Source organism: Xiphophorus hellerii, chromosome 9 (genome assembly GCF_003331165.1).
Source record: "Xiphophorus hellerii strain 12219 chromosome 9, Xiphophorus_hellerii-4.1, whole genome shotgun sequence".
In the NCBI taxonomy this organism is placed as follows: Eukaryota; Metazoa; Chordata; class Actinopteri; order Cyprinodontiformes; family Poeciliidae; genus Xiphophorus; species Xiphophorus hellerii.
In genome coordinates, this window is record NC_045680.1 from 19,901,230 (window position 1) to 19,925,421 (window position 24,192).

Consider the following 24,192-nt stretch of genomic DNA (forward strand, 5'->3'; position numbering starts at 1 on the left):
CGCAGTGCTTTAGTGACGCAGCACATTATTTGTTTGAGTCTATGTGAAACATAGCAGAAGTCTGCCACAGGAAACAGTCACTGTGTTGTGTTTGTGTCAAGCTGTTTTCATTGAAGGCTTTCTCTTTATGTCCAGTCTTTGGTTTTTGGACTAATAAAATTGACATAATCAGATGTACATGACTGAGGAAGAGCAATAACAAACAGGCTTCAGATCACAGTTTTGTTTTGGGTTTTTTTGTTGTTGTTTTTTCCTTTTGCGGTAACATAACCGTTCTTATATTATACAGAGTTTGGGCATTTCTCAAAGAGCAAACCTAACTCCAAAAATTCCAAAACAAATTGTGTATTATTTCTGTTATAGTGAGAAAAATGGGGAATGCTGCTTTACAAAAGTTTGGACAGGAAACAAAAAGGAAAAAAGAGGCAATAATTCTCTGATAATACAAAGCATGTCCCAACAAACAGAAAACAAGCATTATTATAAAATGTTCTAAACAAATTTCACAAATTCTACACATTAAATTAATTAAAGTTTGAAAGTAGTCACTTTAATTTATTGGGTGGTCTAAAACAGGTTACAGCTTCACCGCAGTATCAGAATATTTTGTATTTGGAGTGTTTGCATCCTAGAAAATAGGTCAAAATATATCTATGAACCATAATGTGATTGTAATTACATTACATTTTTAAAAGCAAAATCATGTTTAAAGTGCCTGTTGAAAGACATATAGAGTAAGTTTAAATTTTGTTAAAGCTGTAATTCATGTTTTATGATAATTGCCTTATGCCTGCATCACTTTGAATATTTCCAGTAATATGAAACAAGCTTCAATAAGCGTGGGTTTTTGCTTATGATCTTGTCATTTAGTTGTTGGATACACGTTGTTATGCTGCTTCAGAGAAGAAGCATATCTGTTCATGATTCTCTAAAGAACTGACATATTTTCTCAGCTACATCACTCTTTCATTGATATTTCAACACTAAAAACTCTCTAAGACACGTTACATGCATAATGTCCTGAAAGTAAATCCGTTTTCCATGCGATGTGATGAGAAAGGCCCTTGAGATGATTGCAGCTGGCAAAGTGAAGGGACGCGAAATCCACCTAAACGTTGTATGCAGATAAACTTTTTCAAAATGAAACCATTCTGGTGGTTCTTTACAGCTGAGATTTAATCTGACTAGGAACTTCTGACAAAGCCGTGAACAGGACCTGCCAAGTGATCTGCAGCTGTTTCTTTCCATGCACCCATGTTGCTTCTCCCTCTCTGAGGAATAGCAGATCCATCAATATGAGATGCAAACACAACAAAACTTTCACAATGAAGTGTTGCTTTATGAACGTGAGCCAAAAACCAGAATTGAGTCCAAAGCCATAAGCATGCAGTGGTTATCATTGGACAAGGTATGTATGTACCTTTGCTCAAATTTACATATTCTCTCGCAAATGGGAAATTTGCAATTATTCAAGCTAATAATTTTAAGGCATGTTTTTGTTTGAGTACAATTAAAAGCATTGATTTTGTCCTGTAAATCAGAGTGGAGACCATTTTCTTATATAAAATGCTTTTAAAAAACTGAGAATTTCTGCCATAAATTTACAAATTTGAGGATTATTTTACATGGACAATAATGTAAAATAATGAAGCCATCTTTTTGAATTTCCCGTAAAGTTCAATGTGAAAAGGCAAGAAATTGTCTGAATATCAACGATTGCATCTTCAAGCAGTTAATGTCGGCATGTAATGTCCAGAGCATGCTGACCAATACAGAAGCCTGCCACTCACTGGCCTAAAACTGGAAAAACATTTGCATTTTATTGTAGAAGTAATAAACATGCTAACATGCTAAAGCTTGAGTCATACAACCAAACACAGAGGAAGGTTTAGGGTATTTGTCAGTTGCACTGGTGTACTTTTTATCCATAAACACCTGTCAAAGTAAACAGAACTACTCATTATTCACTGAAGTACATTTTCCAACTATCAGATAGATGGTAAAATCTATGCTTCCCTGCAAGTTTTCCCCCCCAAAAAAAAGCAATTTTTGGAAATTCTGGGACATTTCTTACATAATTAAGATGCATATAAAAGTCTGAAAATAAAAGAAATCTCATTCTCAAATATTAAATAAAGTCACAATGTTCCTTTTCCAAGAAATTTTGTCTGAATGATACATTTCTCTAGTTTTTTTCAAGCATGAGCACCGCTCTAAGTTACAATAAATGTGGGAGGCATGTGTCGTAACAGTCTCCCCGGCGCACTGCACACAGGCTATTAGCCCTGGACAAAGCCATCCAGGGTTTAATTCCTGAACTCCAGACCTTTAACAATGCCTTCTCTCATCTCTCTCTGACCGGTTTCCTGACTGAAGTATTAGTGATAAAGAGCCATTAGTGCCAAGAAAAGTTAGTCCAAGTATTGTTTCCCTTTCTGGAGAATGTTCAGGAACACTGAAAACGGCTGTGCGGCTTCTTCACCCCAAATGCTGGGTTTGTGCTGTTGAGCTAGAAGATGGGTGATTTAAAGAAACATTTGGCCAACCACTCAGTTTTTTTGGGTTACAGATGATTTGAGAAAGACTAATGTCGTTTTTCACAGGCTTGTGTTCTCGTATGACGTCCTGACAAGACGTCAGACATTCGTGAACATCTTTCACTGGATGGAATAAAAAAAAGATGAGATGATCCAAATGGGCTTCTTCTAACCCAGCAGTTTTGGGATTTCTTTTGCTTTTTTTTTTGAGTGGAATATAGAAACATTGCACAACCAACCTGTAAAAGGGCTTTGATAATGTGATGGCAAAGTAAGGAGCCCAAAGCAATCATGGTCAGTGCTAAAATATATATTTTTTCCACAGTGAATCCGTTGTATTCGTGGGGGTTAGGGACCACAACTGGGTGCAAATAGCTAAAAGCTAAAAGATATTAATAGCTTGAGACATCACTTTAAAAATGGTTATAGCCGCCTATTTTAATGGTTTAAACATATACATGCCAGTGGAGGTACAAGCTGATATCTACATTCTTCTTAAGCTCTACTCTTGGGGATACAGCAAATCAATGGCAAGGAAAATTGTTCAATAATATTTTCTACCAAATTCTGATAAAAAAAGTTGTGCCCTTTAAATAACAAAGTGCCAAAAGAGCCACTAATAGAGCTGACAACAAGGGTCGACTGCTTGGAAGTAAAATATATCAGAGGAATGGACTTAAAGATTAAATTTCCTTCAGGAGCCAGTTATATTTCAAATATATATAGAATGTAAAATTAAAGGTCAGAAAATTTAAGGCTATTGCATTCAAACTTATGTTTCTGACTAAATGACAGCCATATTGGGAACACAAAAATACATTGGAGCGGAGACAAAGAGAAGGGATTGTATTTATAAGATTAAAACATGCAAACAGTAGGTCTTGTTTTCATTTATGTTCAGATCTTGTGCCCAGCGTTTGTCCTGTTTGTGTGAGTAACTATATACTTGATAGTCCTGTTATGCTGACGTCGAAAATGTTGAGCTGCATTTTTCACAGCCGCAGCTCCACAGATCTTCGGGGCCTCCTGCACAGCCGAGCAGACATCTGCAGCTGAGATCCCCCATGACTCTCATCATGAGATTATAGAGCTGTTTTGGAGAGGCCATATTTTGATTTAAAGCCTCTGTCACATGAACATAATGCAGCCGTACAAGCAGGAGAGCAGGCACACTTCAGCACATAAAAAAGCTGCTGAGGGAGAGCAAGCTGCACAAGTCTGCGTATTACTCAGCAAATCACTAAAGGTAATTAATTAGCAGTCGGTTATGGAACATGGATCAAAAGAAGGGTTACACTGCTGTGCTTAGAAAAAATGCTGTAAACAGTCATCAGATGAAAAGTATTTGGCAATTGTAATTGGTACATTGTTATAAACACTTTTTGTACGTTTATAAGAACCACAGTTGTCATACATCAACAATGCTTTATCCTAATAAGGGGAAAAAAATCTTTTAGAATGTGCCATTGCATTTCATGCAATTGCAAACACATTTGATGCCTTTGTCAAACAGAATGGTGAGAAATGAAACAGACCACTTATTGTGCCACCCACATACAACTGCTGCATCCAGCATCAGAAAGCAAACAAAGACGATCGCAAAACCAAAGAGAAAAGATGAAATGCTGGCAATCTGGGCACCAGGAATCAGACGGGGGAGAAAAAAAAACAAAGAAAAAAGCTATCCTGTTGTTCCTACTTAAGCTCTATAAGAAAAGCTTTCAACCTAAAGCTGAAGGCAGACAACAGATGAGAGCAGAATTTGAGAGCGTTCCAAGCGCTGCTCTTGGCAAACGCATTAAACTCCGAAGATCATCTCAGGATATCCTTGTCATTGTCATTTATCTTTTTAAATAGTTTTGGGCTGACATATTTAATTTTGGGACCAATTTATCATTTGAGTGATGCATGCATTCAGTCTGTCATTCCGTGTTGTGCAAACATGTACAAATCTCAGTTAAGATATTTGTTTGCAAACGTTAGCTGCGGACTGCAGGCCTGTGAAGAACAGAAATTATAGCACACTTCTACGAAATATGACCAGATACATTCACATTTAAAGAAACAGATTAAAATTTTTCCAGACCAATGAGAGTGACCTCAAGAATTTTTTTTTTTTTTTTTTAGATTTGCAACATGGCCAAATAACATGTATAAAGCTAAAGCTCCAAATCCTGTAATGAAGGTAGGTTACAAGACTGAAGGGAAAAAAATATTTTCTGTAGATTATGTGTAAATTTATTCATTTTTAAATGAGTTTGGCAGGGTTTCCCGCAGAAAACTGCTAAGCCCGGTGTTCAGGGTGCAAGGGCAGTCATCCGTGTTTCTGAGTTAAAAAATGTTTAAAGTTGACAGGAAATTTAAAAATACCATTTGATAGTTATGCATTTTTGGAAGACTTGAAGATTAACACCTAAACGCCAACTATAAAGTCTTTAAAAAAGCCAGTCATTAAAAAGAAACTAATAAATTAACAATGCTGAGCCTGGTGGGGGCACAAGTGAAGCCTGGTGGCCCGCCAGGCTTACAATACGCTGAGGGAAACCCTGGTTTAGGAATTTCTGCTGGCTCCACAGTCAGTCCTTGCAGAGGTAATCTCTGTGTATGTGCAGGGCAGAAGAAATGCCACTGAAGTTAGATTGAGTTAACCATTGTGCCCCCACCAGTATAAAGCTGGCAACTTTTGGAAGAGACTGAATATAACTGAAAACACTTTTCATATGCCTCTTTTAAACAACTAAAAGTCCTTGAAAGGTAAGGATGATGCCATTCTTCACTTTAAGCACTTCCATGGTCTCCCCTATCTTTTGGATATCTGCTTTTTCATTGGGTGAAATATTGATTTCTTTTCCATTCAACAGCAATAGCTGGAAACCTATTGTGTCTTCTCGGCCCTAAAAGATATCACAAAAACACATGATATCGCCTATGAGCACTTGGATTTATGCACAGGGTGGCGATAGTGCTGAGAAGCACAGGAAGCGAGACAACTCAGTCATCACACACCTGCTTACGTCTCCGGGTTCACACACTGGTGATAAGCATTTAACACAGTGAGCCTTCAAATACAGAGCTGAGCAAATCAGTTAACCTTTGCAGCAAAATGCGCTGCAGTCAACAAAGCACTTCATAATTCACCCAAAGGTGACTCGTGTTGACATAATAACAATGACAAATGTTGGCACCAAGGAAAGCTGCTGGGGCTATGATAGTTCAGTGAGCTAAAAACAATAACTTAACAGGTAGCCTCTATACAGCACGTGTGTCTTTCACTACCCCACAACTCAGTTTAATGGTCATTTGAATATTAAAATGACATTTAAAAAAAAGACACAGTAGGCCTATATTAAAGGAGGGGAGAATTATGCATATTCCAGGCACATACTGTCATTTCATCCCACAATCAAGCCATCCGTTACCTTCAGTGGTTATGAAAAAGATTTTCCAGATGAAGTCTGCAGGAGACAGAAGACTCCTGAAGCTGAAGCTTTAATTGTGCGACACCAAGACACGCATGTGTACTGTTGGATTCACATGTGTTGCCATGGAGAATGCTGTCATGTAGCTGTTTCGACCAGGTCGGCTCTAAGTCGTAGCCTGTAATGACTCTGGTGCCAGGCTTCTGTATCCAAACAGAGCATTCCATGCATCACCACTCAGTAAGCAGCTGACAGCCATTCTCCCCAGCAGTTTGCCATCTTATTTCTCCTACTTGTCCATCATCAAACTTGTATCTCAATTAATCACTGAAAGAAACCTTCACTATAGCACACAGAGATAAAAAATAAATAAATAAATAAATAAACACTATTCTCCTGGAGTGTGAGCGGTTTTCTGAAATATCAGTCGGTTTTGCTCATTGCGACGCATTTTTCTTGATATCTAAACTTGTGCATCATTTTGCGAAACGATTTGAGGCACACAAACATCAAAGATTTTGAGCAAAATAATCTTTTATTTTGGAATTTTCAAGTATGACATTTGTGATAAAGGCTCTTTATGAACCTTGGCATAAGTGATTATCTCCAAAGGTCAGTGAGAATTCAGATTTATTTTTCTTTGTACTTGGTATCTTTCTCCTCGCTGTTTGGCAAACCAGTCTGCCCAGGAAAGGGGGCAATTTTTAGAAAGAAGTAGGGGTTACTGTGAACCCGCATGGCCACCAGGATGGGGACGGCTGCGTAGAGCAGATTAGCTCCCAGGACTGTCCAGAAAGCATCATTCGGGATACGAAATGGAGTTGTGGTGCGAGAATGGAGAGACCCCCCGATGTGGGACCACTGGCACTGAAAGAAAACACAATAAGATAAAGAGTTGTGCCTTAGGGAAATAAAACAAACAAATTTGATTCCATTCGGCTCTGTCTTGTTCTCTTTTCAGACTGATGGTAGGTGAATGCATGCCTCCCTTTTTGTCATACATTCCCAGCGGAATGTCTTGAATGTTTTTCCCTAACCAGAAAGATTAACCGCTGCAGAGGAGGTGTTCAGACTATACAAGCTGACTGTTTGGAAGGCAGGGAGGATGCAATCTGCAACCAGCATCTGCAAGTAAAACAAGCTTTAATCAAGGACATCCTCTTAACTCAGATCAATACTGGGACTTTATTATAAAGAATATGCTTTAAATGATAAATATGGTTCATGTTCTATCTATACAAGGAGAATGTTTTGGGGGACATTGTTTCACTGGCACACCAGCAAGTCCTATCGGTATTTGATGCAGCAAAACAAATAGTCAGTACAACCCAATTGAGCGTGCGACAATTTCATCATTAATCATGCATTCAGAGCCATCCATGCTTTTTGAACGTCCGCCATTATGGTTCTACCTGGATGATGGCACCAGCAAAGAACGTTGTCCAGTCTGACATCCACGTACACCCAGGTTTGAGGAGGCCATAGACAAACGCACCCAGCAGAGGCAGCCCATAGAAGAACAAATGCAGCATCTAGGAAAACAAATACAATCTTTTTTTTCATAGAATTTGAAGTTTGTTATAATTATGTCCTTCCTGTTATTTCTCTCTAATGGTTCTAAATTTTTACTCTGATCTATAGCTAACAATAAAATGTTGATTTCACTGCGTACTAAACTTTGCGACGCATCACTGTTGTTCCGGGCCGTTGCCAGAGATTTTACCTCTGGATAAAGAGGGGGGTGCCGAGCCAAAGAAAACAGACTCCATCAATGTCGTTCTGTGTTGTTGTTTCGTGCCAGCCAACACTTCAGCAGAGTATTAACACAGTGAATCTCTTTTCTCTTCTGGCAACACTTCACCTACACTCACTGAATACAGAGCATAGCAGGCTTAAGCTCGAAATCCTGATACCGTCTGATCATTTATTTGATTTCATGTCATTTGATAGGAATATATATCAGATACCATTAAAGTGATGGTTGTGTGTATATTATTATTTATGGACCTTTACAGTTTTATCTTATTTGGATGGGTTTTCCATAGAAGCCTATTATAATTTAGACAAGAAATGGAAGTAGGAAGGTGTTCACTACTAATCTTTCTGTCAATCAGCTTCTGATAGTAGGACAAGAAAATTGTCTAATTGTCTGTAAATCGGTGTAAACTGTAATAAAGTAGCATTTACACCACCATCATATGTTTTGGGTCTTAGACCGCTTCACTCTGACTGGAAACATAACCTCTATCTCTTTTATAGATAATCATTGGCTTATGTGTAAATAGCAAGCCAAAAACAAAAATATTCAGCGTCATAAATTAACTTTCATATATACAGTTATGAGGATCTTTAGCAATGGAATATGAGTATGTCTTGTTCTTGGTCTCTCTCAAAGTAACCATTATCTTCATCTTCAGGGACCAACTAATCTGGATTTACTCAAAATTAAGGTACAGGTAAGATATTAATTGCTAAGAGTCTTTAAAGAGAACCTCACTTTAAAATTTCTGAACTATCCTTGTAGTATAAAGTAAATAGCTTTCAGGGTATCACCAATAAGATGCAGGCTATTGGCAGATTGTGATCTTTCACATCACTTCAGTCCTATCTAGGATGTAACATTGTGTTGTCAAATTTAATTTATCAAGTACAGAGTTCAATAAATGACCAAGAACAAAAAGAACAATCAAAAGTGAGATAAAATGACCAAATGGGAACACTGATCATCTTGATATCTTGGAAGCGATCATAAAGTCAGTGCAGCAGTATCTTTTGTTCCTTTCCAGCTCTCCACCCTCCAAAACCCTCCGTCTGCAAACTCAGCAGAAATGATTCCTTCCATACAAGGGTCACTGCAGAAACTTTCTTAACCTTCAGTCAAAAACATCTGGCTTATGAAAGCCACTTTGCCACTTTATAAAACCCCCAAATTACAGCAGTAAATGGTTTCTTTTCATTGCCGGCCTGAGGTCCAGATGAATTCTAATGAGTCCAGCTCAAAGCCTAAAAGCCAATCATGTATGCCCTTCAGTCTTTTGTTGAAATGTCTTTGTTATTGCAGCCACGTTAATCTATTAAATATCCTACATCATCAGTGAATACAGACGCTGGTGAGTTTTGAAGAAGTTTAACAATGTGCCTAACTTCATTTTGTTTCTTTCATCCTTTAATACAATTATAAGTCAGGCACTGATGATTTAGGCACGCAGATCTGCAAACACAGATAACTAAGACATAATTTCACTTGCTGAACACATACACACACACACCCACACACCCACACACACCATTCTCCCACCCAGGGAGATGTTGATGGGAGGCTTTGGATGGGGGGATTAGCTTATCAAGTCCCCGCTGTGCGGTTTGTCTGTCTGATCAATGATTGCAATTGTGCCCGAACTGCAGCTGCAGCAATGTCTTTGGATAACCTATTGACAAAACAGCACTCGCTAAACAAAACAAACAGAACCCAAATGAGTGAGGGGTCAGAGGAAGAAAAGCAAGCCCGAAAGGGGACCAACTGCCAGTCAGAGTATAATCTGTTATCCATCTTAAGTAAATGAAAGAGCGACAATGATGCGTTGGCCTTTGGACCCTTCTTCATCTGGGCTTTAATGATGAAAAATGGCCTCGTGTTCAAGTGCCAGCTCAGCCAGCAGATGGGATTGGGGCGAGTTTCCAGCATGCTCAGAGTGATACCTATGAAAAAGGCCTTTCATGTGGCTTGTTATTCGAAACAAGACAGAGAAGAGATTTCAGACACTACAGCAGCAGCAAAGGGAGGCTGAGAGAAAAATACCCACCATCACCTTGGGATAGCCCACAGGATCCTTCAGGTAGGGTTCGTACTGATTCAGGTATACAGAGCAGGCTTCAAGTGGGGAGTCCAGAGCCACCTGCAGATAGACAATGTAATTACAGCGTCAACAAGAATTACAATTTTTTTTTTTTTTAATCTACGTTTTCTGGACCATAAATTTTAATGGATTCTTTATCTTGTCACAACAGATGTCTTGATATACAGTACAGACCAAAAGTTTGGACACACCTTGTAATTCAATGAGTTTCCTTTATTTTCATGACTATTGACATTGTAGATTCACACTGAAGGCATCAAAACTATGAATAACACATGTGGAAATATGCACTAAACAAACAAGTGTAAAACAACTGAAAATACCCCTTATATTCTAGTTTCTTCAAAGTAGCAACCTTTTGCTGTGATTACTGCTTTGCACACACTCTGCATTTTCTTGATGAGCTTCAAGAGGTAGTCACCTGAAATGGTTTTCACTTCATAGGTGTGCCCTGTCAGGTTAATAAGTGGGATTTATTGCCTTATAAATAGTCATGAAAATAAAGAAAACCCATTGAATTAGAAGGTGTGTCCAAACTTTTGGTCTGTACTGTATGTGATTATCAATTATGTAAACTAGATTTTAGAGTAACACACTGTATAAGTAATGAAACTTTCTTTTTAAATCATGCAGTTATTGGTCTCAGACCCCAAAAAAGTCAGTTTTTATGCTTTTAAACACAGATATATTTACAATAAGTAGCTTTTGCGAATAAGATGGAGTGAGGTTCAATTTTACAGTACAAATATGTATTACAAAACACATGCAATCTCTCTTCTATTCTTTTAGGAAGCCCAAAATATATTGATAAAAATATAATTTCACATGTTGATGTTTTTTTCCCTTTAAAGCTAGGGGATGTAACTTTTATCAAATAAAACATTGTTAAAACTGTCACTATGTCATGGTAATATAGTATGAGACAGATCATCTGTGAAAAAATTTTGCTCCTCTACCATCTCCCAGTGCTCCCAGTACTAACTACAGTACTGTTGTTTGTTTGCGTAAGTAGTTTCGTACATTGTCTCTCTGTAAATGCTGACCCAATTTGAAAACTGTCTGACTTCCAAAACTCTTCCTTGAACTCTGGTAATAGCGGTAGGTACGTAAGTGTAACGTACTCACCAAGCCTCTGAGGGCGGTGAAAGCCATGGCAGCCAACAGGAGCACCACCAGGATGAGGTCCAAGGGACGCCAGATTAGCTTCATGGTCTGAGTGTGTTGGGCCTATGAGCAGGCGTGAAACAAGGGCAGAGCACAGAGGAGCTTAGCCCAGGTTGATGTTTGATCGTATTTTCAACTTTACATGCACCATTTTACCACTCAAATGTAAAAGTTTACTCTCTAAATTTGAAGCAGAATTGGATCCAGTAACACGACAATGGACCAAAACATTCCAGTAAATGCACGCTTGTGCTTTGGATTTATTTCAGACTGGCTATACATGCAAGAAGTTCATCAAATGTTTCATAGCTGAAGGTGAGGTTGCTACAAGAAGCACCTCACTGCTGTTGCAGCTATTGCTGCACGAGCTTTTACAGAGTAATGTGTTCCAAGTTATTTTTTACAGTCGGAATGCATAGTTTTGTTGATATCCTTTGTTTAATAGAGTAAAAAGCTGGTTGATCATTGGCATTAACCAGCAATTAAAACTATTAAACTTCTATTTCTGAAGATAAATAAAAAATAAGATTAGACATTAATACTTGAACACTTGTTTTGGAAAAAAGTGAATATTTAATAGGGCATCTTCATTTATTAACGAGACTGCAATGCTAACATTTCGCTCAACAACTCAACTCTCAGTTTTCGGATTCAAGTAAATGCAATGTGAATTCACACTAACACATTGCCACTGTGTATATAAAATACAGCATCAGACTTATAGTGCGGGCATGAGTCCCCATCACAGAGAAAGGATGGTAAAGTTTATCAGGCCGATCAAAAAGCATAAACACTGTACCTATAAAGCTCTTCAGTCACATCGAAGGTCAAATCACTAATGCATCAGACTCACATTGTATCCACCGATAAGTGGTCTGTCCTTGGGCCGAGTGAACAGGGTGATGGCTCCCAGCACGGGCATCAAAAGAAAGAGAAAATTGAGCCAGAAGGCTGGACGAATCTCTGACCCGTATTTACCTGCCAGAAGCACACATCTATCAGCTTGTACTTAACATTTCAAACAAAGGCTGCAAACATATCTACGTAGCCCAATTATTGAACTTCCTGATAAAATCTCTCAAACATGCTGCACAGTCTGCCTTGGATTGCACAGCAGAGCGAAGAGCACATTGCCAGCAGAGGAGTTTGATCTTGTGACACTTGTGCATGCAGTTAGAAATGCCAAGAACAGATGCTTCAAGTTGGTTTTGTGCTTTGTTCTGTGGGATGTGTAGGCAGGCGTGCACATGCTTTGTTTGCCGCCTGAACTGTGATGCTGATGGTACATGGCGGGGCAGATGTTTGCTTGATTAAAGCTGGGACTGGTGGGAGACAGGATGGAATATTAGGCTCACCTGCCACTATCCCAGTAATAAACACACTCATGTTAGAGCACAAGGAGCCGGCCCAGAACAGGCCCAGTGTACGATAGGCTCTCCTGTGGAAGAAACAAAAAGATATTTGCTTTTTAATGATCTTCAATTATATTTACAGAAACAATTTAAAGGACTAAAGGCGCTGCTTTCCTAAACCGAATTAAACAATGTTCTACATGTGACTTGAATGTATCACAAGGCCTCATTTTACAATTTAAGATTATAATCAGTTTTCAGATCCAGTTAATTATCTACAATAAATCAAACAGGCCACTGTGTAGAACTCGCGCATAATAACAAAGATTTTCTACAAAACTTTCAGACAAGCTCAATAAAGCTAGCTCACCATTTGTTGTCTCTTTTGGCAACAAGCAGCCAATCATGTATACACTGGTCTAGAAAATCACTGCTACCTCTTTTTCAAATTTTTTGTCACATCACACTGGCAAACTTCAGCTAATTTTATTAAGATTTTATGGGGTAGACCACCCATAAGGACAGCATTATTGTGAAGTGGAAGGAATACAAGGTATTATTTTTAACTTTTTTCTTTAATCTGATATCCTTGCACAAAATCCTGCACAACAAATTAGTTTCAGGAGACCATAATGAACCAAAACCAGAAGAACAAAACCGAACTCTCTGGCCGACAGCCAAAATTTTGTTTGACAGAAAACTACCACTCTACAACCCCAAGAACACATAGTGAAACGTGGGGATGACGTGAGGATACTTTTCTTTAGCATGGATGGGAAGTTTATAGGAAAATAAATCTGATTCTGAAAGAAAACTTATGAGAGGCTCCAAAATACTTAGGACTGGAGTGAATGTTGCCATTCCTGTAGAACAACAATCCCATATACATACATACATATATACATACAGACAGAGCCATGGATATATTTAAAAATCAGTGATAACAGATGATTTCCATCATATCCAACTGAGCTTGGGGTATTTTGGAAAGAAGAATGGGTAAATATTTTCACTTCTAGATGTGCAAGTCTGGTAGAAACACTCTACAACTCTAAAAGGTATACAAATAATTCACACAGAGGGTCTGGATATAATGTATACTGCACTTGTTGGATTTTTATTTCAACAAATATGTCAAAAACCTTGCATCATTTCCCTCTGACGTTACAAATGTGCACCACTCTGTGTTGGCCCGTCACATAAAATTCCAACAGAAAAAATTACAGTTTGTGATTGTAACCTGGTAAAACATAAAAAAGTGTATGATTACTTTAGCAAGACAGGCAAAGATAAGTGAACACAACTTGACTAGAGCTGCATTCAAGACCACCCACCTGTCTGTTATCCTGCTGATCATCATCAGGTAGAGGATAAAGTGTGCTATTCCATCCCAGTAACACATCATGATGGCATATGAAGTCCCCAGGTACGGCTCACCCTAAAACATTAATGAACATTATGCCTTAAAAATTCTTGCCATAAATATTTAACATGGATTTCTGCTCTTTTTTTATGAAATTATTTCTGGATTGGTGTTGTTTTACACGATTATTAACAGTAATAAAATATAACTTACTGTCTTCTGGTAGAAATCCATAAAGCCAGAAATTATGCCATCATATTCCAAGGCACTTGTCAGGTCAATGACACATGTAAAACAAAACTCTGCAAAAACTGTAATGGAAAAAGAATATTAGTTAAAGGTTTGTTAATGATATATATCTTTTGTTATCCAATTCTGTTGGGGAAAAGAAAAACATGAAAATTATTATTATTATTTTAAAGTTATTCATGTATACCACTGGGAATCAGAAAAACTATTCAGACTATCAACCTTTATCCAGCTTTTCTGTGAGCTGTTTTTGAGCTCTGAAATGTTTGCCTTCAACTAGCAAGCCATTGATTTATTGGACAGTGTGGGGAGGTAAATTAAGTCTTGAGTAGAATGGTAGGCTGGGGGCATGTTTTAATCACAGTGAGAAGCCTATCCTCAGGTTTAACACCCAGCAGAGCTGAAAGGACTTGTCCTGCAGGCAGAATTTAATAGAGGAGGCAACATAAAACTGTGTTAGAATTCAGCTAAAGCCCTCACACCATAATCTCTGAAAAGGTAATAATTTTAATTGCTATTTTGTATCACCTTGCTTTTTTTTTTTTTTTTTGCATTATTAGGTGCCTCAAAAATGTTAAAAATAGTTCATATTCTGTGAACACTGCATGTACGAAGCGGCTCTGGGGTGCCATGTTGGGCTATTATGACACATTAAAGACGCATGCCGACTGAGATGTTGACAGCCATAATAATGTGGGCTGGACTGAGTGTTTTAAATATCAGAAGTAAACAGCATGATTTCCTCTCAGTCCCGTTGGTTTTAATTTCAAATGGCTACTGCAGCCACTCTCTTCTGCATCCCTGCAGGAACAGAAAGTAAGAAAAGCATGCAAAGAAAAACATCAGATATGTGTAGCTCTTTTATTAGCATCTTCGCTTTATCACTTTAAATTTCAATCAAATTCATTGACGTTTGTAGCTGTATCGCCAACATTTTTAAACTCTGAATGTGGAATCAGTTTGTGTTATATATGTGTTTAGAAACAGCTTCACACTTTCCACATACACGGTCATATTGGGACAAAATCTTAAGACAATGGCTAAAGACTCCCAGTCTGTGGAGGGGGGGAATTGAACCAGTCATGCCATAGAAAAGTCTGATTAGGCTTTGCTCTGATCCTGAGCAGTATAAGCAGCTTTGAACATATCAAGCAAGATCATATTGGGTGGAATTCTTGTTTTTCACTCTGCTATAGTGAGCAGTGGGTGAAGGTTCTGGAAATCCTTGAGTTCAGCTCGGTACCCAAGCATAGAAGGTATTTAAGGTTTTCAAATCTGGAGAATTTCGAAACCTTGTATGTACGCAAATGGGTTGAGAAATGCACATAGTTGCGTTGATTACCAAAGAATAAGAAGTCTTTAGGTGGGTTGCCACGAGTGATGAGGTAGTAGAAGAGAAACACAATTACCAGCACAGCGACGCCAATCTCCAGGATCACATAAGGCCTGTGGAAACAAACACGTGACTGGAAATACAGCGATTCCAGCGTTACAGTACACCTTTAGGTTCTCAACACAGTTCTTTCTCTGCCTCATTCTTTTTGACTGAACAGTTTCTTCCGGGGGAATTGTGCTAATCTTCTCTGCGAAGCTAAATTACCGACTCACAGGAATCCAGATTGCACAACATACATGCTGAGATTTGAGAGAAATAACTGGTTGTTTGGTTTTGTCCCTCCTTCTTTTCACATTTATCATATTTTGCTTTGCCAGGTAGTAGAATAATAATAAAACATCAAGCACATTCACATTTCAACTTAGGTAAATGTTATAGCTTAACACCCAAATATCTTTTTTTTTTAGCTTTATAACATTTTAAAAGAAGAGAGCGGGGGAAATGATCCATAATGCTAATAGAAAGCATTTTTTGCACATGCAGCAGCTTCGGAGCTTTAAAATGCTTGTGCCGTGTTTCTTATAAATATTTATGCTCAGACAAAATATTCCCTATCTATTGTTTTAAAACTACATCATGTTAATTAGTCACATCGATCTGAAAACGCATCATCTCTGCAACACGCTTACCAAATGTTGTGCTAAACCAGAATTACAAGTTTGACTGTGACACGAGGAGCCATTTTAAAAAGCTTTAATCAATCATAAGCATCAAAGAGAGGAAACGCTGAGGTAAGGCTATGTAAGTTCAGCACAGCTCTCAGTGTTTACTGGTCAAACGTGCCACTGGAAAAGATTAATGTGGCCGAGATATCTCCAGGCAAGCAGAACAACAACCGCAGGGAAACTCTCCACGTCTGCTCGCAGAAGGAAAACAAATGGCACCAGCGTGGAAGGCAGGCCTCCCCAACTCGACTGTACGGGAAGATTTATGCACACTATACTGTTTGTTTGGAGAGTGTAAGAGCACAAGGCATATGGCCTGTCAAGTGCAATTCATCAAACTCTTCTGGGCAGTCTGAATTGACTGTCATCACACACACACTTGAAAAAATAATAACAATAATAATAAAAAAAAAACAGAACCAGCTGAAATATTCGCCTAAGAGATGCACAAGAGTCCTTGGAGATAAGAGATGCATTGTAGAAACGCAGAGAAGGATTGTGTGGACACCAACTAGGGCTTTGTTTATATAGAGTTAAGGGTTGCCATGAGCAACCGTGAAAAGCTGCAAATGCTATGCAGCTTTTATCCAATGGATTGGCTGGAACATGTGACCAGTAAATGGGAAAATTATTCCTTGCAGCTGAAAGAAGTAATTATGTTCAAGATGATATCAGAATGTCTCCACAGGTTCAGCTTGCTGTTTTCTATTGTGACATTTTTGCTTTCCTATACCCCCCAGAAAGTCAGATTTCTTTATATTTTGGAAGGGCAACTAAAATAGTCTCACGAAAGTAGTAATTATATGATGTATTGCTTAGTTGCGGCTGATAAAGGCAATTGTAAGCTTGCAGAGTCCTCTACTGGCGGTAAAGTTCATATTATCACACGACAAAGGAAGGATTACAATATTTTACGCTGTTCTCCAAAGAAAATCTATTTTGATTTACTGCATATTATCAACTGTTTAAATCATTAATAAATACAAGTATTGCGAGCACTTATTAAAAAATACCACTTTGTGATACAATAAATTATTGGATATGCAAAACTCTTGGACTCACTATGTATTGAAGCAAAAGAATAACAAATAAATCACTAAACATATTATTACTTACTCTTGAAACTCAGAGGTGGTGTTCATTGCATAAAGAACACCAAGGGCAGAAAACGAAAATAAAAACACTAAAGTCTCCATTTCTTCAAGTGGTTATCGGCCCCCTCCCTGAAGAAAACGGAGAAAAGTTGAACATAAAAGCTGATTATATTATGCCTGTTGAACCAATATCAAATCATTGATCTGTTTCTATAAACTAATATTCATTAAGTGTGCTATATTTGGAAAAAATAAGATATCTAAATAATTTATTACGTATTAAGATAAAAAAATAAATAAGATTTACTATAGAAACAGAGCAGACTCTTACCTTCTGGCTACCCTTTTGGTGGATTAATCGAACTACAGCTGGCCGGAGCCACACAAGGATTTTGCTTGGAAAAGAACGAAGTGGGCAACAAAGAGACCCTTGAGTCAAACTTATGCAATCTGAGTGTTAGCAGATTTACCTAAGTCGTATTAGAGGATTTTAAGTTACACTCATTCCTGTGTTGTGCTGCAATTAGTGCTGCGTTTGATAAAAATAAATGGTACTTTGAGTTAATGCTCCCAGAGGAATTTACAGACTCCTTCTGCAGTTCTACCTTATATAGTAAACATAGTGCTTCCTCCTAAGAGCTTGCTCTTGTTGTTCCATAAGTGAGCTATTTATTGTGTTCAAATATCTGCTGGAATGCTTTATGTGTTTTTGTGTGACATGAGTTTATTGGGTTTCCTCTCTACCTGCAAAACCCTCTGAATGTGTGCTGCTCTATCTTGCACCATCTGTTTTATATCTCTGTTTCTCCAGAAGAACAGCAAACAGAGATAAAAACACAGAATGCATCAAAACACTAACAACATAACCACATAAAAACAACAACATTTTTAAAATACCAGAATTTAATCAATTGTTAAGCTAAGATGTGAGAGAAATGAGAAAGTAATCTCTGACCGTTAAGGGTCCAAGACTGGCCAGTAAATGGTCAAACCAGAACAGGATCTTATAAATTCTGCAAAATACGCAGTCAGGCAATGAGCCTGGCTTGTTTGTCCAGTGCGGGTGATTTATTGGATTCAGATGTGGGTTATCTGTTGACCATGTCAGCATTTTGTTGTGCTCTTCCAACCAATCTTGGACCGTGTTTTTGCTTTGAGGCGGGGTGCAGTATCCTGCTGAAAGAGGCCAAAGACATTAAAGAATACCATTTACGTGTAAAGGTGTACAAGGTCTGCAGCAATCCTTAGGCTAGAGACATAAATGGCATGTCCTGTTTTTTTCCAGCATCAAATTTCCCAAAGCATCATCCTGATTCTGCCATCTTTCCTTCTTCCCAAAATACATATTTGTGTCAAGTGATGTGCAGACAAAAAACTCACAAAAAGGCACCGACGTGAGTTAAACGGCAGATCAACTCACCTCCATCTACTGCTCAGTTGCTCTCATACACATTTCTAGTGCTTTCATTGATTACTATTCTTTTTTCATAGAATCACTTTTGATAGACACTGACTACTGCAGACCATGGATACCAAACAAGAGATTTAGCTTTGGAGATGTTCTGAAGGGAAATACAAAATTATGCCCTTCCTAAAATCTGCCCAATCATTCCATCCGACCCACTGAAACGGAACAGTGTTTGGGGTAATTATGCCCTTTCTGCTCAGAATATTTAAAGCAACAAACTCACTCACAGTGACTCATAATCACTAAAAGTTGAATACCAAAAAAAAAAAAAAAAAAGCAATAGTAATGTTTGCTTTCATGTGCCCTTGTTTTACACTTTGTGAATGCAGTGCATTTACAGAAACTCTCCAGCAGGGTGTGCCAAATGATTAAAAAAAAAAAAAAACACATTGTTTTATCTACACCTCTTATGCAAACAAATACACTGGTTAGCATATTTTTGACGAAAAAATATGTGCTATTTGTAGACAGATGTATGTTTTATACTCTCTTTAGTTTAAGTCTGACATGTAGACAAATTACCAAACCACTGCGAAAACGGATTTATTCTGCTTTTACTTTCTGTTTCATTGCACGTAGCTCGTTGACAGCTGGCACTTGAAAAATGATGAAGTATCAGAGAGTATAAGGACAACCTTGTGAGAGTCTTTCACCGTGGAAACACCACTCTCCACTTTCACAATCACACTCCTTTGTTGGGAAAAGGGGAGACTGAGATACCAGGAAAGAGGTGGCAGCGTATGTTTGCGGGAAGCCTTTGGAGCTCTTCCAGCTCTGTTGTTCAATATCACAAAATGGACTGATGAATGCCAAAATCAGACAATGAGCTTAAGATAAGAGAATTTTTACTGCATTTAATATCAGAGATGACATGTGCTTTTAAATATAATTACTTCTGCGCATGTGCTTTTAAATATAATTACTTCTACGTGGAACTTGATTGTTTAGATTGGCTAAAATAAATGGGAAGCAATAAAACAAAGAGGCACAAAAGAAGATGAACTATTCAACAATAGATGGATTGGTCACTTCTATATATGCTAAACCCCAATAATATTGTAACCCCTTGCCTTGGACTGGATGATTCCTCTTTTTTCTTAAAAAGAAAACTCAACTATCATCTAGATATTAAATGAGCACTTTATGAGCACAAGTCATGTCTGCGTGCTGAGGGGCTTCAATTGATGATAAACTTGTATAAAACAGTGATGCAGCAGGTTATCTTACCAGACAGGTGCATTAAAACATTGTAACTATTGTACTGATGCTAACCAAATTTTCAACTTATCTTTAGATTAATTTTGGAATTAAGATTTTTCTTTATTATTCCTAAACTTTACTTTAAGTTTATTGTGTCTGTAGTTTTGTTGCACCTTTACTCTAATTCGTTATTTATTACATTTCACTGCAGTCATAAACTTCAACACCATTTTATACAGTAAATAAATATTAGTTTATACATCTTGTTATTTCTACTTTTTATATCTATTTAATAGCCCTCTGAAGAGTACAAAGCACAAAGGAGATTTGTGCATTTACTTTATATAAAGTAAATATTCGGAAAGCATTGGTCTAGTCTTAAAGATAAGCTCGCAGTTAAACTTGTCTAGTAAAGGTTGTTATAGGCAACAGGAAGCTGAGACATAGTAATAAACGCAAACATGAACTTACCTCTTTTAGAGTTTCTTCATGTGATTTATTATAACTAGGTGTTACCGTGCAATTTAAAGAGATTTGACTATCATTAATCAGTATCTGTGTGTGCTGGTATACATTTGTTTACTCATTATGGACACCACTACAACTAAATGTATGACTATGGTATTATAATTTAATATGCTGTAATGTGGTGATTGTGAAAGTGTTAGGCTTGTTGTAAAGCAAATACTTTCGGCAGGTATGGTCCATTAATTGCCGCTGTGAAACTATTTCTGGCCTGGCCGTTTGCTGCTCTTGATCAACAAGCGGCTCTGCGCGTGACGACAGCGGCGGAAATATTTTTTCGCTATTCAAAATGGCACCGTCTCAATCAGGAAGTAAGGAAAACAACTAGGAAGACTAACTTGGATAAATATCCCAGTTTGAGCTACTTCGACCCGAGTTCGCGTTCAAAATCAGGCGATTGTCTTCGTGGATAAGACTAACTACAAATAGCCCACTCACGGTAAGTCTCAGTCGAGGATATTTTTCACAGACAAGCGACACATCGGCTTTATAACGAGACGCATTCTAGGCAGCCTCTCCTAGGTGCGCACGTTTTTAACAGCGGGTTACCCAGGGATTTGAGCAGTTTGTTTCAGTTCAGCGTTATTACGTTATATGGTATTGGTCGACTTTGGCTGAGGTTCAGTCTATGAAAGTTTTGCATCAAATAAGCAAAGCGGTGTATCGTATACATTTTTAAAACAAGAGTGTGCTAATAATAATACTATTACCCTATTTTATTATCAGAATTTAGCAACTGAAATCAGCAGGCCTTGGGAACTGCCAAAAACACAAACTAAAGTTACGTTTAATCGCTTAACCTGTTTTACTACATTTCTACAAGAAAGTTACGTCTTTGTCACAGTTTTGCAGTTTAGAGAATGTTTTAAAAAACCTTGTACATTTGAACGCGGCTCCATCGATGTTACAAAACAAACATACCCAAAGTCTGAAAAAGGCTATGAGCGATGCTAACCTAGCTATCTCTATTATTTATCTAAAAAGTATTGCTTATTGCGGCAAACTGATGTAGAATTTGACCTCTTCGACTGTTGTTCAAGAAAACAATTTGTTTAACCAGTGGTCGTGTTTAAGCCCCTTTGGTTGTTTTTGAACAGCTTGTTAAATGTATCGTTAACCGTCCGGCTAGCTAACAGTAGTAGCTGTGTAACACTACGTAAAGCTCTGGCTGCTCTCCTTTGTGCTTTGTACTCTTCAGAGGACCTTTAAAATGTATTTGGTGGGATTTGTATCTCGGTTTCCCCTGGTATTTTAAGAAAATTAAAAAAAAATAAAAACCTAAAAGTTTGCAGTAGTACATTTGGACTTCAAACGCAAAAAAACGTACTTTAGTGGCATTTAAATAAAGCCTTCCAGAATAGTCAGAGTGAACAGCTTAAGGTGAAAACTCTTCTCGCTCTCAGAAAGCCATGCTGAGTTGTTCTAACCTCTCTTGTAGCTGCTGGCTGAAAGTGGAGATCATTCTTTCTGGAAACCTGATAAATGAAGTTACAATGCCCGTAATGTGTAACAGTTGTGTTGTATATATCTATATATGAAATAAGGAATGATGTACATTGATCAGTTGTAACCTTGTACCAACAAGGCTTGGACCGAATACAATCAACAAGGTGTACTACAATATTATAAACATAATTACAACTAATAATGTCTTAAGTTTAGCGATTAAAGTATTAAAGTGCTTTTGTTTTAAGCAGACAATCCAGGCAGGAGCAGCGGCCAAATTTTGGCATGGATTGGCTCTACCCCTAAGAGCAGAGATAATAAAAACTGTACATAATAAGTTATGCAGTAGTGTCAAGATGGTTTCCACTATTTATTAATGCACACTAAGATATATTCGTGTCTTTAGAAGGGTCTCAAGTATTCACAGATTTTAGGCATTTGTGCACGGCCGTGGTCCTTAAGTCTTGTGAATATCAGGGGTTCACACTTGTGAAAAACATTGATAGTCATGACTTGGAAACTCTTTAAAAGTCATAGTACTATTTATTCCACCTAAGCTACATGGGGAAAGCAATCAAAGAGGATAATGTAAACTCTTAAAAAATAATACACAATTGGATTTGAGCATTTTGGGATTATTTTTTTCAGTAATTAATCAAAACAACCCAACTACTTAGAGATCATATCAAAAGTCTATTAAACAAAAGTGTGATGGGTGAAAATGATTATGAGAGGGTTCAAAAAGGGCAGACAGATGTGGAGCCATTAAGCTAACATTGTTTTAAAACTGCAGTCTGTAAGTTACAAGCAGGATGATTTTATTAAAATTTAGAATTTAATGAAATCAATTATTAAATTGAACCCCTTTTTGGATTAATAATGTATTTTTCAGTTTGAGTTTGAATTTTAGTTGAATTTGAAATAAGGGAAAATAATTACAGTAAAAAAAAATGGGTATAGATAACATATATGGCACTGCATTAATCCGTATATTTCTGTTGTAGAAGCTATTGTTGCATTTTTGATTTTTAAAAAAGCTAATATTATTCATGTTTCGTTTTTATTTTCTGTAGTTTTCTTAGGTTGCTGTATTTTCTATTTAAGATTGTCATTCCATCAGAATTTCTTAATAGTCTGTGCATCGTATCAATCTTAATAAATTAAGTGTGTATTTTTTTACACATTTTATTTTACCGGTATGTATTTTTGCTGCAAAAGACAGGTACTGAACCCCAAAACTTTGTCCTAATGTGTTAAGAACACTATAAGACATCAGGAGAGGTTTGGAGAGGTGAGTGGTTTACTAGAATGAAATGGAAATGGCTCACCTAAAGCTGTCCCCTCTAGGACTTTTTTCTTTCCTGCAATTTTCACTCTTTGGTTTCCACTGTGTCTGTTGCCTGCAGCAAAGGCTAGCCAAGCCTCTTGCAAGCCTTGACACAGCAGGTTGCCATGGTGGCTGGCTATTTTTCTAATTATGTCATTCCCCCTTGCTGTGAAATGAATAACATGCAAGGTTCCTCTCTCAGTTTTACGCACGTTTCTTAACCCCCTTTCAACAGTCAGTGGCGTTTCTCTTATTTGTTGTGAAATCTGTCTTGCAGTCAGGTCTGGCTCCTCCTCCCCAGCCCAGACTTTTAATATGACAGACAGGGAAACCATTTCTTTGTGTTGTTGTTTTTTTTTACAAGTGTATTATTAGCTTATTATATGTTTTTATAACAAGAGATTCAGCAAAGGGATCTGATAAAATTGCATGTTGCTTACTGACAAGCAGCGCCTAAATTATTGCCTTCATATGTGCAACTGCTGCAGTTGTATGAGCAGCCAGATAGGAACTCATAGCATCCTTTTTTTCCTCCAGGCCAGTGTTCTGCTATGCAGCTTTAATGAAAGTTATCTGGAGCCACGCTAAAATGTGATGGGTCCTTCCTGCCTGTGCTTCTCCTCTCCACCGAGTTTCATTAAATTTGGCTCGGTTAGTGTTGTGTAATCCTAGTGACAGGCTGATAAATGGGTAGCAAAACATATTTTTTATCTTCTGATCTTCTTAACAGAGGAATATTAGTAACTTCTGTGTGTTGCGTGCTAACGTGTAGGCTTCTGCTGCATGGCTAATTTTCCAGTGAAACAGTCTATGACTGTTTGCCCTGCAGGGATGTTAAGGGTCATGAAACACAATATGTGTTGTGCGCTGTTTATTTTCTTCAGGAACTTTAGGGATGATATGCAGTGAATGTGGAGGCATTTAGCAAAGCAGGAACAGTCCGTTTGAAACCTTATTCGTCTTCTTACTGGTATTGATGTTGATGGAGCAATACTCAAGATTTGTTTGACAAATCTAATACATTTATCACCAAAAAAATACTTTTGCTTTTTTTGGGGGGGGGGGACAGGTAAATGTATTTGGTGAACAAACAGTTCATGCCCTTTGCTGTTTGTGGCTAAGCCTCCATT

The 24,192-nt window shown here is 37.7% G+C and overlaps 1 protein-coding gene across 1 annotated transcript; it reads right to left on the reverse strand.

The window, feature by feature from the left end:
* Window positions 1–6,467: 6,467 nt before the first annotated feature.
* On the reverse strand, window positions 6,468–17,627 carry tm6sf2b (transmembrane 6 superfamily member 2b). The gene is made up of 11 exons (XM_032571313.1): window positions 17,428–17,627; window positions 17,119–17,225; window positions 15,284–15,387; window positions 13,906–14,003; window positions 13,664–13,767; window positions 12,333–12,415; window positions 11,831–11,955; window positions 10,939–11,040; window positions 9,760–9,852; window positions 7,369–7,488; window positions 6,468–6,823 (listed from the first exon to the last, which is right to left on the reverse strand). The coding sequence occupies exons 2-11, from the start codon at window positions 17,196–17,198 to the stop codon at window positions 6,587–6,589; spliced, it is 1,146 nt and encodes a 381-aa protein (XP_032427204.1). The 5' UTR covers window positions 17,199–17,225; window positions 17,428–17,627; the 3' UTR covers window positions 6,468–6,586.
* Between the last annotated feature and the right edge of the window lie 6,565 nt (window positions 17,628–24,192).